At 41.2% G+C, this 21,439-nt stretch overlaps 1 protein-coding gene across 3 annotated transcripts in view; it reads right to left on the bottom strand.

Moving 5' to 3' along the window:
* Positions 1-20,168, bottom strand: part of LOC120794299 (disks large homolog 5-like) — a 33,626-nt gene extending 13,458 nt beyond the window's left edge. Inside the window, exons 1-16 of one of the 3 annotated variants that reach the window (XM_040135235.1) lie at positions 19,870-20,168; positions 13,816-13,884; positions 12,599-12,767; positions 12,086-12,229; positions 10,188-10,371; positions 7,606-7,862; positions 6,910-7,222; positions 5,945-6,175; positions 4,524-4,708; positions 4,252-4,377; positions 3,840-3,972; positions 3,594-3,718; positions 2,893-3,068; positions 2,574-2,677; positions 1,774-1,866; positions 265-1,227 (exon numbers count right to left, since the gene is read on the bottom strand). In XM_040135235.1, the coding sequence (XP_039991169.1) occupies positions 265-1,227; positions 1,774-1,866; positions 2,574-2,677; positions 2,893-3,068; positions 3,594-3,718; positions 3,840-3,972; positions 4,252-4,377; positions 4,524-4,708; positions 5,945-6,175; positions 6,910-7,222; positions 7,606-7,862; positions 10,188-10,371; positions 12,086-12,229; positions 12,599-12,767; positions 13,816-13,884; positions 19,870-20,167 (3,570 nt within the window). In that variant the 5' untranslated portion in view covers position 20,168. The remainder of the gene's footprint in view (positions 1-264; positions 1,228-1,773; positions 1,867-2,573; positions 2,678-2,892; positions 3,069-3,593; positions 3,719-3,839; positions 3,973-4,251; positions 4,378-4,523; positions 4,709-5,944; positions 6,176-6,909; positions 7,223-7,605; positions 7,863-10,187; positions 10,372-12,085; positions 12,230-12,598; positions 12,768-13,815; positions 13,885-19,869) is intronic. The other 2 variants (XM_040135236.1, XM_040135237.1) reach the window with 2 other exon arrangements.
* Positions 20,169-21,439: the final 1,271 nt, after the last annotated feature.

The raw sequence follows: 21,439 nt of genomic DNA, 5'->3' as shown, positions 1-21,439 counted from the left end.
AAAAAGGTCAGAAAATAGTAAACATCCAATCCCATGTTCCAATAGTCTAAAGTGTCTTTAAATTGTTTGTTTTGTTTGACCAACTCTCAGATCCTCACTGCAATCATCCTGTTTGGCATCTCTGTCTGTTGGTGGTTATATTGTTTCACCATTAAATAAGACCTACCAGAAATTCAGAAATGGAAGACAGAAGCATGCGGCTTACTAGAGACGTGCATGTGTCAAAAGGGATGCCAGATCAGATAAGGCCTGTATCTCATTTACCTGCATGGGAACAGGGATGTGTATTGGAGTCACATTTCTCCGAAGTGCCGGTGCCGATTTTGGCCTGTACCTCCTCTTTTCCTGCTCCTCTGCCCTGTGTCGACTCCCCTGCTCCTTAGCAGGTTGCTTGGCAGTGCTCTTGTGCTCTCCTGGAGGAGCATCGGTGTAACAGAGCTGGTTTGCTGCCTTTCCCTCATCCTGTGGGCCCGTAGCTTGAGCCGGGGAGGCCGGCGGAGTGCCGATGGTGATGGTGGAGTCCGACGCCGAGCTGTTCTGCTGCCGATGTTTGAACTTGAATGAGTCACTTCTGGCTGGCGGAGTGGGAGGGGTCTGACCGGCTTCAGATATTGAGCTCTGTGGCGAGTGCTTGGGCAACTGGGAAACAGACATGTAGTCCAGTTTCGGGGGCGCCTCAGGTCTCCTGAAAGCGTTGACGTCAAAGATGGACTTCCTCTGTTTGGGTTTTTTGTAGATGGACAGCTGAGCGTGCTCAGGAATCGAAGCTCCCGCTATTACTTTAGGCCACGTGCCTCCGCTTGGCTGGGCTGGTGAGCACTGCACCCGGTCCACAGCTGTCTGAGGCGAGCTGCAGTCGGAGAGCACAGGGGTGAAGGTGAAGGGGTGATGGTGGAGCTCCTGCCTCCTGTAGCAGAACTCTGGGTGGGGTTCTGAGGGAGTGTGTGAGGTGGAAAGGGAGCGGGAGTGTAGAGAGGTGTGGGAAAAGGGCTTGTGGTGGGAATGAGCACTGCTGCTGCTGCTGTCCAGGGAGTCATCTGTATCCTTACACACTTCCTCCCCTCTGCCACCCAAGTCACAGCTGCAAATGTCTGTTTGTGTGGAGCAGTTGTGCTTGGAGTTCCTGCAGTTCCGAGTGTGGACCTCACATGACTGGAGCCGAGAGATCTTTTCTGAGTCTTTCAAGCTTTCAAATAGACTCTGACCAGAACAGCTCTGTGGGAGGAACTGTTGAGGAAGGTAGGTAAATTAATATTTATTTCATTATACTTATTTTATAAATAGCAAGAAATTAAAGACTAAAGTGATCATCTGATGGAAACAAAACAGCAGGGACTCGCAGTGGGATGTGAGACTGATGTTTCATCTTGGTTTGTGAGATATTTACTATGCAAAAAGCTAAAGATATTCCTCACATAAAAGTGCTAAGTAGACTTTACAGTAAAATATACGTTTTGTCTCTAACATAATTTGTGGATGTTTTATGAACATGGCGGATTAGGTATTGTACACAAAATAGAAATAATGTATACATGATTTTACAATTTTCATTGCCACACAGGTTGCTGAAGTTAAGATTTAGAATGACTGTGTAAGTCTCAGAGAGAAATATTACTTGCTTAAGCCTTTAACAGGGACACTTTCATATAGGCACTGTAAATTAAATCTTCTCCATGTAGTTTCAAAGGGCGTCTTTTGGTCAGGTCTATGTCACGATACCTGGGATGAGATCAGCGGCAGTGTTTGTTTGTGTTTAAGGTCTGAGGAATTCACCTTCATGAGGGAGATGCTGAGAGAATCGCGGCAGTTCCTCAGCAGAGACTCACATTCAGAGAGTGACTTGTTGTCAAGAGCAATTCCATTGATCTGTTAGTGAAAGTAAAAGAAGATCCCAGAAATTACAACTAACTTCTTAAGACAACATGACAAATACAACGCCGAGGCCCATGTATGAGAATCTCAAAATTCACTAAATCATTTTGGATGGTCAGTTAACACATGGTGATCTAAAATAAATTTGCATGAGAATTTGGAAATAGCTGTGTCCCATTTTCACAATGTATACTATGCGTGTTAAACTTGCTTGATTTTTGAGTGCAGCCTCCATGGATATTAGTGTCCCACAGTGGTGGAGGAGCTGCTCACAGCTAAAATACACAATTTTAAACTAATTGTGGGCGGTAGCGACACAGTTTCATAAACAAACATCAAAGAAAACAAAACAATAAAGTCTCAAATCTTGGGGAAAAAAAATCTTCCTTTTTTTTAATTTTCTAAAGCTGTAGCCTTGTGTCCCATTAGTAAAAAAAAAAAGGTAAAATACACGGTTTTCCTGAAGACTAACTACGAAAACATTATCCTGTGACGATAAGCTCATTGTGTGCACTTAATAGTAGCAGTGTATAGTGTAGATTTGGGACACAGGTCCAGTGGGTTCGTTGATTTAAAAACATGCCTGTGGTCAGTAGAGGGCACTAGAGGCCAATGACAATGTCCAATAGCTGTCTCTTGGCTTTAAATAGGGATAATCCCTTTCCATATAACTTAACCAAGTTTTTGGGCAGCATACTCACAGCTAACAGTCTGTCACCAACAGTAAGAGCACAGTCTCTTGTAGCTGGACTGCCTGGAGCCAAAGTGGCAACAAATACTCCACGTTCCAGGCCTATGCCACTATCTGAGGGGTGAGAGAGAGAATGAGAAATCATATTTATGTTGATTATCTAAAATAACAACCAAATATACACAGTCAAACAACTACCAATTGGAGTTATAATCTTGCGGGAAATACACTCACTATATCACTATTTTTGTAATTGAGTTTCATTATTTGGTTGTTTAGCAGGGATTTTAATGTTAACGTTTATTTCTTAATTGCAGCTTGAAACTGACCTTTGTGTCCAGCCAGGTTTATCTGGATTGGAGTGACAATCCGTCCCCCTAGTGACTTCCTTCTGCGAACCACCATATTGATCACCCCCTCTCCGCTCAGCACCGCTTTGATCACCTGCTTCCTATCCTTATTGGTCAGGTCCACATCATTAATTTTCAACAACCAATCGTTCACCCTGAACAGAGAGAACAGACGGATGATTTGACAAATCATGTTCTCAAAAAAATAAAAAATTAAATAAAATAAAATAAAAAATAAGGACACAAATACAATGTATGACTGGATACCAAACCTCAATACTTCTTGAATACTGACATGATTGTGACCATAGCATTTAGTATTGGAAAGTGTCAAGTATCAAAACTGGCATCAAATGCTTAGTCAGATTCTTAGGTTTGTTTATATTTCTTCTTTAATGAGATATTTCTTGATCCAAATCAGGAAATTTTTCTAACTATAGACACTATCTTATGTAGGTAAAGCACACTGAACTGAGCAGTTTAGCATATTTTGTTTAAAAATGGTTAATATTCTGTTGATATTCTGCAAACAAAACTATCGGGAAAAAAATTGTTTTGGTATCTGACTAAAACTTCACATGCTTTATCAGCACTGACATATAAAAAAATAATTCAAATGAAGCCCAGGGATGATAAAATATGCTTTATTTACCAAGGCGGCAAAGCAGTGAGACATTTACCTTAATCTTCCTTCAGCAATACTTCCTTTATCCACCTTACTGACAAATATGCCACAGTCTCCAGGTAAATAAGGATCATTTACCCCTTCAGCAATATCAAACCCAAGCGCTTTCAAATCCATGTCCTGAGAAAAGACAAAACATGATAATACCATAACAGTTACATTGTACATTAAGCATTTGATTAATTTAAAAGGTAATTTACTGAAAATGCGTCAGAGAAACTGTTATCATAGTGACTCTTACTCTGTGCTTCTCAAATTCAACAACTTCCGTCTCCCACTCCATTGAGTCCGTGTCGATGGCTGAATCATGTGAACTGTGGGCCATTAGTTGACGAAACCTTGCTTCCTCCTCTAGCTGGTCCTCCACCTTTTCTCTGCAGAGAAAAGACAAGATATGAGGTTCTTAAGCAAGCACAGTCACCTTCAGGAGTAATCTGAACTTTGCTCAGTCAGTGACATAATTTCTTCACTGGGTGGCACCAAAGATCTGGTATAAAATGTACACCCTGGATCCCCAAACAAGACGTGCACAGACTCTCCCTCAGGGGGAACTCAAAGAAAAACATCCAAGTTTTAAACCTAAATATAATGCAGATGGCATAAGCCTGGCAAGAAGTACAAACAAAAAAAAAAAGCATGGAGGAAAGACTCACTTTAGTTCTTTGAGTTCTCGCGCAGCGTCATTCTTCTGCTTCCTCATGTCATCCAGATTCCTCAGAGCATCTGCCAGGTCACTCACAGCTCTGTCCCTCTCTCGCCTCAGGTTGTCACATAGTGTGCTAGCAGATGAACACGTTTTCATAAGGGGACGCACAAAATTTTAACAAATCTATGTTAGTCGAAGCCTCACTTCACTCACATGCAATGTTAATGTAACATATCTTCAGAATAACTAACACAGACAGCTTTTGAACCAGTTCCTTACCGTATGCTCTCCCTCTCTGCCACTATCTTGTCCCTCTCCTGAAAGGCCCAGTCCCGTCGACACTTGGCTACCTCAGCCTCCTGCAGGGCTTCCTTCAGCTCCTGAGAGATGGCTTCATACTGCTTCCTCAGCATCTCGATCTCCTTGTTGGCTCGTTCCATGTCCATAGTGGCAGAGTCTTGTTTCTGGAGGAGTTGAAGGACATGTAAAATGAGGAATATCAATGTTTGACTATAAAAAGGATGTCTTTTAATCTAATATGGTCCTTGATAGTGTGAAGAACTTTGATTCATTTGATCATTTAGAATTTACGAGACGTTCTCCTGACAACAAATATTTTTGCTCCAACACCTTTATGAGACACTTGAGGCTGTGTTGGTTCCGAAAGCATTGGTTCAACAGGGGCCCTAATACCCAAGATCCGGCAAAAACACAAAGAGCTGTCTGACAAGAAGTTGAACTGGCTCAACTGTTGCTTCAACGCAACGTCATCCGGCAAACTCACCACCTGAGTATAATTCTTCTTTTAACCTTGTGCTTGTCATCCATGGTAACTCTTGCAGAGATCCATGGTAACTCTTGCAGAGATGAACTCTTGTCTCATTGTATTATAAGCAGCAGTGCCTTAAGCCTTAAACCCCATTGATGTATTGCTTAAACTTGACTTCCAGGATTGTTTCTGCAATTAGTACGTGTACGTACAATTGGTACATGAGTTTAGGAGGAACTGGAATTTTTCAAAAGAGAAGATACCCTCAACTCAACTGACTTCAAGATGACATTTTTCATCATATTTAACCAGAAACACTTACATTAAATTGCTGCAAAATAAAAAGCAACTTCTACCCATGGCATCTTGTAATGTTAGTCTGAAGCACAACAGTCATAGATTGGATTAGGTGGTGTGGTCTGAAGTGGGTTAGATATAGTATAATGAATGTACATCTCACAGAAAGTCTGCTTTTGTATCTGTAGCACATGCTCTCTCACTATTTAAATAACTGTACAGCGAGGAGACTGTCAGTGTAGTGAGAGCATTAATTAAGCTCATAGCTAAATTAATGAATTACATCTGACTGTACTGTTGTTTTAGTTAATTACCCATTTCTGATGCAGTGCAGTTTTCTTGTGCACTTTAAAGTCAGAGAAACCTTTTCACTCTATTGCTGGTAATTTTATAATGCAGGCATCTCAGGACTTTCACCGCCATTAATCCGACAATCACACTAAAACACAGTGTGGGTGATGGGTGATACACACATCTCTTTACAAAATCAATGTGTGGAAACCTGCCAGCTGCTGGAAAAAAAAAAAAAAAAAAAATTTACTTCTACTATATGAGATGGGATGAAGAGATTATTGTCAGTGGAATAAATCAATCCCTCCATTTGTAATGATAAATCTCCCGTCTGTCTGGCTACCTGTCTGGCCTGGTAATACTCTCGCAGCAGCTGGTCCCTCTGGATGATGGCCTCTGTCCTCTCCTTGCGGGCCACGTCCCTCTCCTCACGCACCGTCTCAATGTCCTTGCAGGCCTGGCTCAGCTCTTTTCGGGCCTCGGCCTTGTCCTTCACCTCGTGGCAGTATTTCTCCAGCAGCTCGTTCTTTTCACAGATGGCCCGGTCCCTGTCCACCAGCGCTGATGCCAACTCCTCCATATCACAAAAACATATTAACAGTGGGGGATACCAATTAAAAGTGAATTCTCATAAGTTTCTGAATTTCACATTCTACGGCGATACAAAAAAAGTGTTGTTTTTTTTTAATTTTGATGAGAATTTCAATGTCTAAAGCATTTTTATTTTCTTTCACCTATCTCTACCTGCTTCTTTGGCCTGTTTCTTGTGCAGGTGCAATGCTGGAATTTCCCCCTCGGGGATCAGTGAACTCTTATCTTAATTAACAAAAGTTGCTGCTAACAAACAACTTCCTGTTAGGGGAAAAGCTAAGGATTACAAAGACCCTTTATCTTAAAAACTCCTTTTTTTTTTTTAAATTGCCATTTTGGGTTTTCTTTATTGGCTGCCCCACTTGTCCTGAATTGGAGCCTTTTAAAACCAATGACGACACATGATTACTCTTTGACCTGCCTTAAGAAGCTCTGGGTGTTGCCAAAACAAACAGTGACAGCAGTGATAACCAGCTTAACTACGGTAGACACATTTGTAACACAGATATTATGCAAGAAGTCATTCTTCATTAACAGGTTTACAGATGTTATTTTCCACGCATAGCATACAACATTAAGAGTAGCTTTGTAAATTTGAAGCAATGATCATGAATTTCATTTCATGAGGACTAACTGTTCTCCCAGTTCTCGCTGTAAAATGTTGAATCTAATTTAATTTGCATTAAGGGACTAAAGAACCCTTGTTTCAGCTGCTACCTGTCTGAGAGCCTCCAGCTCCTCGTTGGCCACCCGTCTCTCTGAGGAAGTGTTCTTCAGCTTGGCCTCTGCCATCTCCAGCCCAGTCTGAAGCCTGTCCACTTCTTTGATCACTTGGTCCCGTTCGCTCATGATCAGACGGTACTCACTGATCACGGAGTCTCGCTCCTCCCTGTATTTCTCACAGTCCTTCACTGCCTTGAGCTGCTGGGTCTTGAGCCGTGTCGCCTCCGACTGCAGCCGCTCCATCTCCCGCTGCAGCTCCTTGTTCTGGGCTGCAGCCTTGGACAGTTCCTGCTGTGTGCTGTCAAACCTGTATCAGATAGGAAATGTAGTGTATTTCACTGCTCTTTCTAAACGTTTACCCTTTTTACAATTGATATTTTCTATGTTGTGCAAAACCAAAACATAACTAGTCAGAACCTGAGACAGTCAAAACCAAGCTCGAAGTCTTAAGAGTCATAAAGGAAAAGTTAAAATGGGAAAGCATCTGCCCATCTGCAAAGCTTCATCTGCCTTGGATTAAGAATGTTTTAAGTACTGCACAGATTTGACCATGGCATTAAATTCAATACTGATTTTGTAGCAAAGTTTGCCATTTTGCTGTTAATCCTTAGACTTTTTACATCCGCTGAGTGTGTGAGTGCATCTTCTAGTGCTGCTGGTTGTGTGTGGCCACGATATTTCCAGCTCTACCTTCTTATAGACGAGGAATACTGCTGCTGATAGTGGATGGCAGCATCTCTCTGCTTCAGCAGCATGTCCAGCTGTTTCTGCAGACGGTGGTTCTCCTCCTCTGCCTGGTCCAGACGACTCAGGTCTGCATTGTGACTGGCCGTCTTCTCGTTGTAGCGTTTCCTCAGAGCCTCGTAGTCACTCTTCGTGGCCTCCAACTTGTCCATGGCTGTGTCATAAAGCTTGTTGAGGACATCAGATGACCCCTCTCTCATCACCTGGAAATGACATCATTGAGATATCTTAATATATTAGGAAGGCACAATGACACACCTCATTTGGTGTATAATAAGCAGTATAAGAATGCTTCCAAATAATGTAATGGACTGTTTTAGTATAATTATATAAAGATGACATCTGGCGATTCAGGATTGCCTTATTCAACTCTACTTACATCTACAATTCAGATTAGCCTAATATAAATAGTCCAGTTTTACATTAACAGTGTCTTGGCACAGAAACATAACTTCATCTCTTAAGTAATCAGTTAAAGCTTAGGCACTCCACTGCGTGCTGAAGTAGCAGGCCAGAGCAAGACTTAGCGCCAGATTCTGTATAGCAAAGAGCTTTACTTTAATGGACAAACAATACAAAAATAGTTGTGCTTCACTAGCGCTTTTGCTTTCAGAAAAGTTCGGACTGTCTGCAAATCTTTCTTAGTGCTATGGATAAAAATTTAAAAAGATACAACATAAGAGAAAAGCTTTGTCGTCAAGTTTCACAATGTTTGTAAAAACTTGTGTGACATACTGCACTTAAACTGGAGCAACACTAATAGTGCTTTCATACCGAACCTGTTTGGTGTAGTTCAACAAACTCTGAAGCGTTTGCCCATGTGATTCAGTTAGTTCAGGCTGCTGTGAAAGCTGCCACTTGAACTCTGGTGAGAACCAAAAAAATGCACCGAGACTACTTGAAAAACGTGGGCCTCAGTCTGCTGCAGTTTGTTTGTGGTAAGAACATATCACATATCTATTGTCATACAGATTGTATGACAATAGAGCATTCTGGTGGTGTACTGGTTAATATAACCACAATGTCCACAGTTCGATTTTTGGTCGGGAACTGTGTATCATATCCCTCTCTCTCTCTCTCTCTCTCTCTCTATGTTTCCTGTCTGCCTCTATGTTGTTAATTAAATAGGCAAAAATTCCACCAAAGAAATCTTAAAACAAAAGATAATCAAAAAAAAAAAACAGGAAACAATCCACATAATTATATAAGGTAATTTGGCAAACCTGGTAACAAATGCGCATCGGCACATGAGTGCATGACTTTGCCTGAAACATTAGAAAGTGGAAAGTACTTGTGCTTCTTTCCCACTGCATCAATTTTGGCAGTTCCTCATTAAAAAAATGTCAGTAAACTGTAACGACCACTATGGGATATCTATCATCCCATAATAATACAGTACAAGACGCCTGGTTTTTGTCTTTTTTCTATCTGTCTGTCATTACATATGAGCTCAACTTGCAATCTTGGCTAATAATGCTCACAATTACCTAAATTTCTTCGTGATTTCTTTGTGACCACCAGAAAAGATGAATACACCCGTAAAAGTGGAGTAAGTACAGCCCGACTTGCTGTCAGTCACCTGAATAAACATTGTTTTGATTTTCTTTCATGTAGTGCTTGATGATATAGGATGAATGTCACCAAAACTGTCCGATCAACAAGATGCCTGTTAGTCTATATGACTTCATGTTTAGACCCCTAGTTTTGTTTGTAATAAATCAGCATGAACACAGACCCAGAACTTAAAGGACACCGTGCATCATTTAGTCCGGACCAGTTAAGCAGGCCGATCTCTTAACCTAAAAATCCTACAAATAAACACATATCCTTCCAGGTTTTTTTTTCTCTTTTTCCAGAAAATGACTATAGCAGATACAGCACCAAAAAGCCAAAGGACAAACCGGGACACATTTCACGCAAGAGAAAGTACAGTATGTGGTGTGTCACTGGCATCTAACAACTAGACAACAAAGTCAGCCGTTGGACTGACATCACTGAGCTAATTTGATTCCTAATTTGACTGACGCTTAACAGTAGTTTACCTAATGATTACTTAAACTCTGGAGACAATGAGGCATGTATCCTTGCCATCAAAGAACCATGTAAGACATTCCTCATGGTTACGTTAGGTATTGCTAACATTTAACCTTTGAGCCTCTGACTGCAGTGAGGCTGAATAGATGTCAGATGGCGTAACAGCAAAAGACACAGCTTAAGTCATTTGTCTAATTTGAAAGCATGTTTTGATCGACGGAGACATGGGAGGACCAATTGTCTGACCCCATTTCTCTGAGTGTCGTCCTCTTCTTGGAAGTAATGGTCGCCGAGGGAGAAATAAATTGATTTCTGTCTCAAATGTCAAGATACGAATGATTGCATCTCAAGGGCAGTCGAAGATGGACATGAGTGTCCAAGTACTACAGCATGTGGAGACATTATTCACCCGTTTATCTCTGTGAATGTATCTGTATTCTCATCTGTTGGTGTATAAGCATGAATGCAGATAGGACTGCTAGTTGCACACATACCTGCTGGTGCAGCATCCTCATATCAGCCACCTCTCTCTGGTCGTCATCATGCAGTCTCCTAAGCTCCTCGCACGCCTGCTTTACGTGGTTGTGTTCCCTGACCAGCTGGATGTTGTCCTGTCTCACTGCCTCGAGCTCATCTTTCAGTTGGGCGTGCTCGCTCGCCAGACGGCTGTGCAGCGTACTGAGGAGATACCACCACAAGTACCATCAGACTGCGGCCGCTGCCAGCCATGCTTAAAATCAGTATTATAGCAATTTTAGCAAAGCAAAAAATAACTATGCCTGATGTGCCACAGGACAACAAATGCTCAACTGGTGATTAATTTCATTTTCAAATAATACAGTTTGTTTTTTTTAAATTAATTGTTTACTCTGCAGGATGTCAATAAAAAAGATTGACATCACAAGCTAAAAGGACCCAAGCTGATGTTTTCAAATTGCGTGTTTGTCCAATTAACAATCTAAAACCCAAAGATACTCAATTTGCAATGATTGAAAAAGAGCAAAAAGCTGCAAATCCTCACATTAGAGACACTGGGACCAGAGAATATTTTGAGTTTGTGCTTGGTAAACTACTTAAACATTTTCAAATTTTTTAAAATTGCTATTGATTACTATAATTTCTAATAATTTCAACATTACTCAAAAGTAACACACATGATGATAAAAGGTCCATATGTTCTGAATTTCTCTTTCCTTCTAATCTAATATGGTAATTTACTGTTTTATTCCATACCTTAAATTAAAAAAAAAAACAAACAAACAAACAAACAAAAAATTCAAACAAGCCACAAGAGATTAAGAGATCTCTCATTCTATAGTTAAGTACTGTGGAATAATAATAACATATTATAATATAATAATTTCATGGTAATATTTTAAGCATTGTCTCTTTATTTCGCACTCAAAGATGTTCTTTTCTGGTCTTTGTGATACGTCAGAGATGCTACTTACTTTTATGCAGATATTGACAGTAAAAGCAGCCTCTTATGTAATACTGATTAACTGGTAACTGTAAAAACATGAATAAAGACAACCAATAAAATCCTCCATGATTACTGAGTGCTAATGCTTGCCTGTGTGTTAAGTGATTTATTAATCTAAGTACAATTCGTCGGTCAGGCATGAATCTGATTTCCCATTCACAGAGGATGGTGTTAAGGGTCAATGGATAAGTGCAGACGCAGACACGACAGTAATAAATAAAGACATTCTCTGATGTGCAAACAGAGCCCAGAAGGAGCGGCTTAAACATGGCAATAATCCTTCATCTGTCTGTTTGCTGTGGGTCCAGATGTTGGTTTCCTACACTTTAGAGGCTGTATGGCATCATTAATTCACACAAATGGACCAGCATACCCTTCACGTCAACTCAGCACAGCTTATTTCACGGTACAACAAATGCTCTGTTCATAGCATTATCCTCATGGCACAGATGCCGTGCCATGCACACAGGGTTCAGATGATGATTACAGAGCATGCTCTGGCATGAACTCTTCAAGAAGGGCATTACTTATAGACAAGTAATTCAGTTCCTAGTCACAGCCTTCGGTCTGAAAAGACGACTCTGGATTTATGCTGCTGTGAAGACAACAAAAACAGTCTTTTTTTGCACCAAAAAAAAAAAAAAACAATCACAAAGATGAAATTAAATTGATGAAGGGATGCAAGGATTTTTTCGTGGCTTAACTCATCAGCTTTTGGACTGGTATAAAGGCTTCATCCCTATTACTCTCACAAAAATAAAATCTGTTCTATGCAATCTGCTGTGAATATGTCAGAGGAGGAACTGAATACCAGCTAAAACCCTGCAGGCAGAGCGCAAATGCATATAGCACAAATGTGCCGGCTGTTAAAAAATTTACAAAAGGCACTCTAGTAGGCTTTCCACTCACTGGTAGAAGTCTGCTTTCTTCACAGCCTCCTCGCACCTCTTCAGGGTGGTGCTGTGCTGGTTCTGCAGGGATTGCAGGTCTGCCATCGCCTTCATGCACTGCAGCTTCAGACGCTCATAGTCATGACCTGCTTTTGAGTTTGGTCTGTTTCACAGAGTGTGAAAAAGGGAGACAAAAGTGCATCAAAATTGAGTTTTAAGATGCCATATGGGAGGACGACAGACGTATGATCGAGATAAACCTCATCTAAACTTTGTGATTATGAGAGCACAAGGGAGGACAGGCACCATTAAAATTGTATGCTTACCCCTTGTTTTACAGAGTTGAGCTTATTTTAAAACAATGTTGCATCATGTACGACCTTACCTCACTCGTATTTTTGTTGCTTTTAAAGGGTGAACAAGGCAAAATGCCTCTATTCACTGAGTGCAGCTACACACGGGATCACTGCACCTTTCTGTAAATGTTTGTTTTGGATAACAGGCAGTTAGGCAAATGAGATCAGAACAGTACCTGCAGTCATCGAAGGTGGTTCCGGGTGAAGAAAGAGCCAGACGTTTGCGCAGTTCGTCCCTCTCACGGGTCACATGTCTGAGCTGGAAGAGAACCGTCTCCATCTTCTCGTTCACCTGGTGGCTGTCCATGTGGGCAGGTGGAGGGGAGGAGGCTTGAGCGGGCGTACCTGTGAAAGTCAGCATGTCACTGGTGGCATGTGCCATTCACAAGGCTCAAATGATGGGGGTATTGCTGCAGTTACGTTGATTTTTTTTAAAATGCTCACTCATCCTATTTCATTCAAGTGTATAACTGACGTGTTTTCACAGAACTCTAGTCCATGTTCTTTATTTCCACTTTTTAACTAAAAACTTAAAACTTTGTCATAACAAGACAAAAGGCTAGTGTATTGGCAAGGTTCAACACTCTCAGACTGAACTAACATGGTCTAAATATTAACCAATCATAAGTAAGAGCTCTCTGTTGCTGCTGGACCAAAAATCTACACATTCATTTTCAGTACGTTACAAGAAAACACCTTAATTATTATCTTACTGTATCATTTTTAATCGTTGCTCGTAATTGTGAAGATAAAATGTGTTTAATATTCTACCTCACTATTTTACTCATTAACCTCAGTGCTTGTGAATATATAACACAGGAAATCCCCCCAATGATGCAAATCAAAGTTTCACTTTCAGTGGCATGGACCAGTCAAACCCCCCCCCGTCAGGAGAAAGACTAAATGAAACAGGTCTGTGCGTGGCATTGGTTTTATATCCCTGTGGGGATGTTAACCTGGATGCACAGTAACCCATGGGGACTCATGTCACCGTGGGGGCAAAAATTGAGGTCCACGTGGTTAGAGACTGCTTTTTGAGGGTTAAAGATTGGTTTTAGAATTAGAGTAAGGGTTGAGGTTAGGGTAAGGGGCTAGGGAATGCGATATGTCAAGGAGTGTCCCCACAGGTATAGTGGAACAAGAGTGTGTGCGCGCGCAAGAAAGCGAGAGCGAGAGAGATTGGGGGGGTAGAGGGTTTCTAAATCCTTCTCACATCTGTGTAATCACTTGCATGTGCTCAGAGTCTAAGGAGGCAGCAACCAAAGATTGACTAATATTCATAAAACTGGTTAGTTCCTTAGAACATACTCATTTGTTTTTTCCAGGAAGATAATGTTTTCTTACGACATTTCTTCACCTGACGCATGAAGATCGCCATGAGCGCCACACTCACCTAAGCTGCTGAGAGAGCTGCTACTTTCCGAGTCCGATGGCATGGTGGACAAGACGCTGTAAGTGGACCCTGCGGGGCGAACAAAAACATTAAAGTCAGCTCTGAGCGTACTCAACCATGTCTGCATTATAGTTAGATGATTATCTCCAGCATTGTATGGTACATCAAGGCTCAGCAGCTTGGGTTACATTCAGGGGCCTTTACTGAAAAAAGGCCAGCTGGAGGCATAATAAGGTGGGACTTTCCCCAACTTGGGATGACGGGTCTGTGGGCTGACAGCAGAGTGTGGCTAATTATCAGTTGGGCAGGGAGCTTGAATACTGACTAGCCTGGCCCCAAAGAGGCTGCAGCCTCAGAGGTTCTCCTTTTATCTCCTCTGACAACATCACACAGTCCCCCCTGTGAAAGCCCAGTCTTTTATAGCCTACAGTGATTCATAATTAACTGTACAGAAAGGAAACCTCAGTACAAGCTCTGTCTGCCACAGTGTTGTTTTTGATACTACTAGTGGCTGCCCAAGTTGGAGATAGAGCTAGACCCACCAGCCCGAAATGTGCCACTTCTTGCAGATATATCATCATATACAGTACGGGAGCCAATAAGTAACACGAAACCGGAGATCAGAAATTCCATAGATCTTGAAGTCATTTAGAACAGGGTCTACATTAGGTAGTTAATACACCAGAGACCACGAACAACTTTATTTTTCAACCACAAAAATGTTCCACTCAGGACATGTCAGTGTCATAATTCTTCCATTAAACAGAAATGAATGGCTCCTTATCAGATATGTTTGTTTAATTGTATTAAGTGTTTGTGTAAAAAAATTAATTTAAAAAAATTAGGATTTACTGATGTATTGTTACTGGATTCAGACTGAATGGCCAAAAAAATCCAGTATCCACTGGGCTATAGTTTATAATTAAATTTTGAAAACATACACATAGTGTATAATCATTTAATCTAAAAAGTGTCCATCACTATTTCCCACATTCCAATTTGATGCACTCAATTTGTTCATTTCATCCAATTAACAGTCAAAAACCCATGGATACTTAACTTACAATTAAATCAAATTTCATCAGATGTGAATCTACTGAGCGCCTCCACACATTTCTCCCAAAAAAAAAAAAGAGTTTCAATGATGCCTGAGATGTTGAACAGACTGCACAAGTCTTAATCAAACAGCCAGGAGTGCACATTTACTGAGCTCTAACTTGGCTGTGGGATGAGCAGCTTATAGTTCGGTTAAATCCGCAACTTCCACCCCGATGTAAAGTCTAGCGCTCTACTCGGAGCAGGAGCATGACAAACGATTCTATTTACTCACGTCCCAGTACTTTAAATCAATCCCTGGCTGGCTGAGTTCCCACTAGCTAAATGAGACTGTGAGTTTGATTAAGACTGGAAGGAGCCCAGCTAACATGGCTCACCCCTCGTTTTCCCAGCAAAGAACTGAAAGAAGAAAAAAAAAAAAAAAAAGACTGATGTGCCTCAGGAACCGTGGCATCCCATGGATCAAGCTCTCTTTGTTCTCGCTCTAGCTTAAGTTTCCCATGACTCTGTTTGAGCAGAGAGTGTCTCAATGGGCAAGGTTCACTGTGTCATAGCTCACTCACTTTTCTGCTCCGTGAAAGTCATGTGACCTGGACCTTGCTGTGGTCTGACCCTCACCACTCAAGTATCTCATTTAGGTTGATTTCTTTGCTACAGTTAGAGCCACTCGGTGCCCTTTGGACATTTTCTAATTTACCTAAAATATTCATGAGAACAAGATGGAAAGAGGGGGGGGAAACTTTCTTCTGTTGGAGAGTTTAGTCTGCAGTGGAACACCATTTTCTTTTAGAGTCGAAAATACGAGCACAGACGCTGAGCACTGCTATCTGAAATCACGTCCGATACTCTGCTCCACTGATAATGAATGAGAAACCCATACTGTGCCCGTTCTGTGAAAATGGGCACATGCCCTCTGTCAGATCTGAAAGCTCGACAATAAGTGAAATACATTCTCTCACCTCAGGGGGATTTGACCAGTTAGCTGAGATCTTACATTTTCTCCAAAATTAAATTTAGCAATCATTAATTTACAGATTTGGGGGTTTTTTTGTTTGTTTTTAAACTGCCTTAATCTTAAATTAATATTCTTAGCCATAACAGTGACATGGCTTGAGGGACGGCTCTGTCCCCTGAGGCAAAATTTGCGATTGGTGATATAGGGTTATATAAATAAAATTGGACTTTGACTACGTCAGTCATTCAGTTGGTCAGTCCACCATTCTGGTCTAGACTTAGAAGTGCCCGGTGGAGATTGCTTTCTAAAATAACAAAAGTTATATTTACATTCAGTGTTACTCACCAAAACACACTGTGTGTATCCTTTTGGTCTAACATAAAGTGTTGAGTGCGTTTCCTTCCGTATAAAACATTTGCACGGCTGATTTTTATATGAATTTTTTAAATCCCCCATTGTTTGCATCCATATTTACTTGCTAGAAGTCTCCTTCTTCCCTGCCTTTGTTGGTGGATTGCTGCATATCTCGCATGTTACCGCTACCTGTAGATCATTGGAACAGTGTGAGGAGGAGGAGGGGGGGGAAAAAAAAAAAATGAATAAATAATAATAAAAAACTCGTCAGGGAACCTTTACATATCGCAACAAATATTGGATGGATGGAATGAAATTTGTTTTGTTCATGGTCCCCAGACGATGAAACCAAAGCCACCAGCCTTGGTAACATTTGTGTTTCACAGTGAAATGTCTCGACAACTGGTGAATGGATTACCACTCACTAAGTTGCAGACATGCAGTACACCGATCTTTGTGAACTTTGGTGATCCTCTGACTATTCAACTAGTCCCATCATCCTATCAAAATTTTAATTTGTCCAGTACTTTGGTTTATCTAAATAACAAGTTGGATTTCTTTACAATTAGCATTACAACATCACAGAGCTGCTATTGTGACTGTAGACTCTTAGTCTTGTTTTCTTTTTAGAAATACCCTTTGAAATCTTCCACTATTTAAAGCCTAATTCAGCTCAATAATGTATATGAACCAGCTTAAAAAAAAAAAAAAACTGTACTGAATAGCAATAAAATGTTTGTTGCATTTATCAATTGTCCATTGATAGCAATGTTAATAGCTAAAGCCCACTGGAAATAATGGTGGACACTTTCAGCATCTTTCCCCCTTATAAAAAAAAACCCAGAGAGAAAGCATTTTACTCTCCTACTGCCTAGAGTCTTATTTTGTAGTGGCAAGGCTCTGCCACGATACACACCCTTATGATATGCTGCCATCATGTTATAGCTCTTCAAGAAAAGATGACAACAATGTGCAAACAAAAGGTCTCTACTGTCAAGCCTGAAGCTATGGTTAAGTTAAAAAAAAAAAAGCAAGTAAACCCTTGAGTACACCCTTGAGTTTTAAGTGCTGTATTGGCATGCATCATATGCACATCACAGTGAAATTCTTGCAGCTCTGATCATCTCAGTAGGCTACATTTAGCATCTCTGTTGTTGACAACTGGTTTTAGAGCACTTGCTGGGGTTAAATAAGGAAGCTCTCACTCGCTAACGTTGTTTTGATTCCAAAGGTGATCTAGCTCTCTCACCCTCTGGGATTCTGGGTGACCGGGGAGTAACAAGATCGGGCTGCTGAAAGTGCATATTATTTAAAAACATGGTCTGTAACAAGCTGCTGTTACCCTGGCGAAAGGCCCTTCTTTTGGCTGAGAAGTGGAGGAACCAGTCTGCCCAGTAGCAAAAAGTGGCTCTGCCCATTTGTGTCCCGTGTGACAACCAACAAGGAGCTGCAGACTACACCAAACTAATAAGATCAGCCCAGCGCATGTTCATATACAAACCTCTTCAGCAGTAGAAACAGTCAGTACTCAGTATCAGTGCTCAGTCTCAGAGTGAGTGCATGACTGTGAAATGCAGCGCAAAAATGAAAAGATTAGAAAAATTGACTCATTCTGCAGCTTCAGTTCTCTTATAAATAATGAGGACAGAATAAATGCATAATTAACAACTCACCATACAGCTCACTGAGTATGACACAAGAGTGAACAAAGTAACAACCAATGCAAATATTGCTTTTGAAATGCAAAGATGCAGTCGAAGTGCTGAGCAAGGACCATGAACAAGCGTGCATGCATTACTGCTGCTGAACATTATGTTTATATACTAAAGATGAATGAAGGATTTAGTGCCCAAAGTGGTACTGAGAAGTTCTGGGACATAAATAATGACTTCATGGGCTTACGCTGAATTTGATGACAAATTTATTAGCATCATAAAAAGTGCAAGAGCATTTCTGTAGCTTTAGAATTTAGCTGTGGGGGAGAAAAACATATTTAGATTTACTGATCACTGAGTGGGAGTATTTTTGTAAGCAAAGGGCAAAATTAACCTCATATCACACTAAAAGCACTCCAGGAGGAGGAGGCATCCTAAACAATTAGGAGGTTTAAGTATGTGCCATCTTATCACTGTATCATTTACAAACCGGTGTTTGTTTTCATGTGAAGGCACAAAATCATTGGCAACCAGAAGATTAGATGAGCCTGAAATAAAAAAGGCATGAAGGTGGAATTTGTGTAAAGTTAAAATTGTAACAGTAATGTGAATGTGCAATATGGCAAATTCTCTGTTTACCACTAAAATAATGTGGTGGTACACAGTGTAGTGTGAGCTCATCCGATGATTTTTATGTTACAGTAGAAAAAAAAAATAATTAAATGAAGAGCTTGTTGATCGCTGTGGAAAAAACAAAAAAATAAAATAAATAAATAAAGAGGTTGACCAGGTTGAGTTTTGGTGTCCATACATTTTAGTGCAATAAGCGTGTTTTAGTCAGTGTGGAAAATTAGGATACGATAACTGTATCAGTCAAACCATAGAAAACCGACCACAATTTTTACACTCTTTCAATTCATTGATCAAGCATCAAATGCCTTACACTGTCTGTTTCCCATTCCTTACATGTGTGGATTTTGTGGTTCTCTCTGTTTTATATTGCTATAAATTTACCATCGTTTGAGTTTTGGACTATTGGTTGGACAAAACACGCAATCTGAAGACATCACCCTGAGCTAAGGGATTTTTGATGGGCAGCTTTTCCAATATTTTCTGACCTTTCATAGACCACACAACAATTGTGAAAATAAATCAGCAGATGAATCGATAATGAAAATAATCATCAGTTGCAGCTCTACTTGCAAATTTGAAGACGTCAACTGAGGGCTCTGGGATGTGTGATGGGCGTTTTCAATATTTAATGACATTTTAGATCAAAGTTATTTATATCTTTTTTTTTTAAAGTATCTTACAGATTCATTGGTGATGAACATATCTATTAGTTGCAGTTAGTTTTGTACCAGGACACAAGTGACACTGTCATCTTAAACTCTTGTCCTCTGTATTTCCTACACATCACTCTGCAGTAAATCGCTGCACTATGTGCATTACCAAACATTTTATTCTTCACTCGCCTCGCTCATTTATTTGACTTTGACAGTGGGTTATTGATTCTCTCACACACTCACACACACACACACACACACACACACACACAGACACCCCTTCAGGCAGCCCTGCCCGTCACTACATCGATTATTTGAGTCTTTTTAGGTCCATTAAACACTCTCACAAAAAAAGGCTAGCAGGCTGTGCTTTTAGTGACACGGCGAAGGAAACAAGCACGGCAGTGTGATGTAAATAAGCATCGCGTCCCATGATTGTGCAGCCGTCTCTCCCTCGCTCTTCACAAATTGCCCAGAGCAAAAAGTCATGCCCTCCATCGAGTTGTCATATGGTCAATGCGCCTAATGTTAGTTAGATCGCTGCTCGGAGCAGGATCGAAAACAGGCTGGATCACGTCCAATTAAAAAGTACCTCTAGACACGCGATGCATCGCCATAATAAAGCTACAGATGCCTCCATAATAATCTGCTTTTATACGCGGTCTTTCGTACTCTATTTTCAGCACGGCAATGCACAGAGTCATAGTTAAAAAACAACAGTTGATTAAGCCTACGGATGGCCTCTCACCGGTCGTATGATCCACGGGTCCGATGCCGCCCAGCAGCACCGAGTGCAGGTGAGGGTGCGTTTTCTCCAGAGCCGCGCACAACTCCGCGAAATGGTCTCCGTCCTTGCGTATGAGTATCTTCAGGAGAAGGTCCACTTTTTCCGAGTTGGAGGAGCAGTTGCGACCCAGCTCGCAGCGTTCAGACTGGCTGAGGGTCCCGCGGTGAGCCAGAACGTCCACGACTCGGTCCGCATCTGTCATGGACTCCACCAAGTTCTGGTAACATTTCTCCAACAACTCCAAATGCTTGGGCTCCATCTCTTTCCCTTCTCTCCCCCCCCCCAACTCCCCCCGACACCACCAACCACCACCACCACCACCACTTCGCTTTAACCAAACCAGCCTCGGGACGATTCCAGCTTCTTAATCCTTCCGGTAGTCAACTTCGCCTCGGACTACTTTCGTGACTCCCCGAAGGTATCCCGCTCGGCCCGGTCGGGACGGGTCTCAGCCCGAATTAAAGGATACACAAGAAGTAGCCATATTTGTTGCCCAAGGCTGTTGACTGCACCGAGATGACAACACATTTTCCCAACCGCCGCTGCGTCCTTCCCGAAAAAAAAAAAAACAAAACAAAACAAAAACAAAACAAAACAAAAAAAAAACACAAGACGCGTCTGCCTCTTTCACTTCCGCTACGAAGACGCCGTCGCCCTAAAAATCAAGTTCTCTCGGCATGTCGAAAAGTGTGGAAACTCTCCGGGAGCCCTCTCTGCCAGACTACAAACTCCGCCATGTCTCTCCGTCCAAGCAGCTGTAGCCCTGTGCCAATCATATTTCCGTGCAATGGACATTTAAGGTAAACGGAGGCGGGGCTTCTGGTGTCGGACGCACCTGGTTCCCCGCCGCTTTACGTCCCGTCGAGGTAAAAAAAAAAGTGCGGAGACGTGATGCCACAGCGAAAACAAGACAGGAAAGCCCACCTGGAGAGTATTCTGTCACCCCTTTAGGACGGGTGTCGTGGTGTTCGGTCAGTGGTGGGACATGAAACTGCATTACAAGTAAAAGTCTCGCACTGTCGCTCAATTAAAAAAAAAAAAAAAAAAAAGTATTATTAGCAAAATGTACTTAAAAGGACTCGTTATGCGGTAAAATCGGCCCTGTGAATTCTCATATCTCATATTTTATGATTTTTTTATTTTTTTATTGTCACTGATAAAGTTGAAGGTGAAGCGAACTGGGAAGTTTAATCTATGGTGCATCATATTTAATAAGCTCCTCATGTTTTGTATGGGAAAAAAAAAGTCCGAATCTGTAAAGTAACTAGTAATTAAATCTATCAAACAGATGTAGTGGAGTGAAAGTTACATGGATTTCCATATGACCTGTTGTGGAGTAGAACTATGAAGTAGCATGAAACGGAAATACTCGAGCAAAGTACAAGTACTTCAGATTTGTACTTAAGTACTTGAGTAAATGTACTTAATTACATTCCACCACTGTGATCAGTAGTGTGTTTGTAAAGACATTATGCATGTGTTTTTTTTTTCTATGCTACCTCCCATAACATTACTTTTGCAAGTAAAACAG

This window comes from Xiphias gladius, chromosome 9, assembly GCF_016859285.1.
Source record: "Xiphias gladius isolate SHS-SW01 ecotype Sanya breed wild chromosome 9, ASM1685928v1, whole genome shotgun sequence".
NCBI classification, from domain to species: domain Eukaryota; kingdom Metazoa; phylum Chordata; class Actinopteri; order Istiophoriformes; family Xiphiidae; genus Xiphias; species Xiphias gladius.
This window is presented reverse-complemented; position numbering and strand designations above follow the sequence as displayed.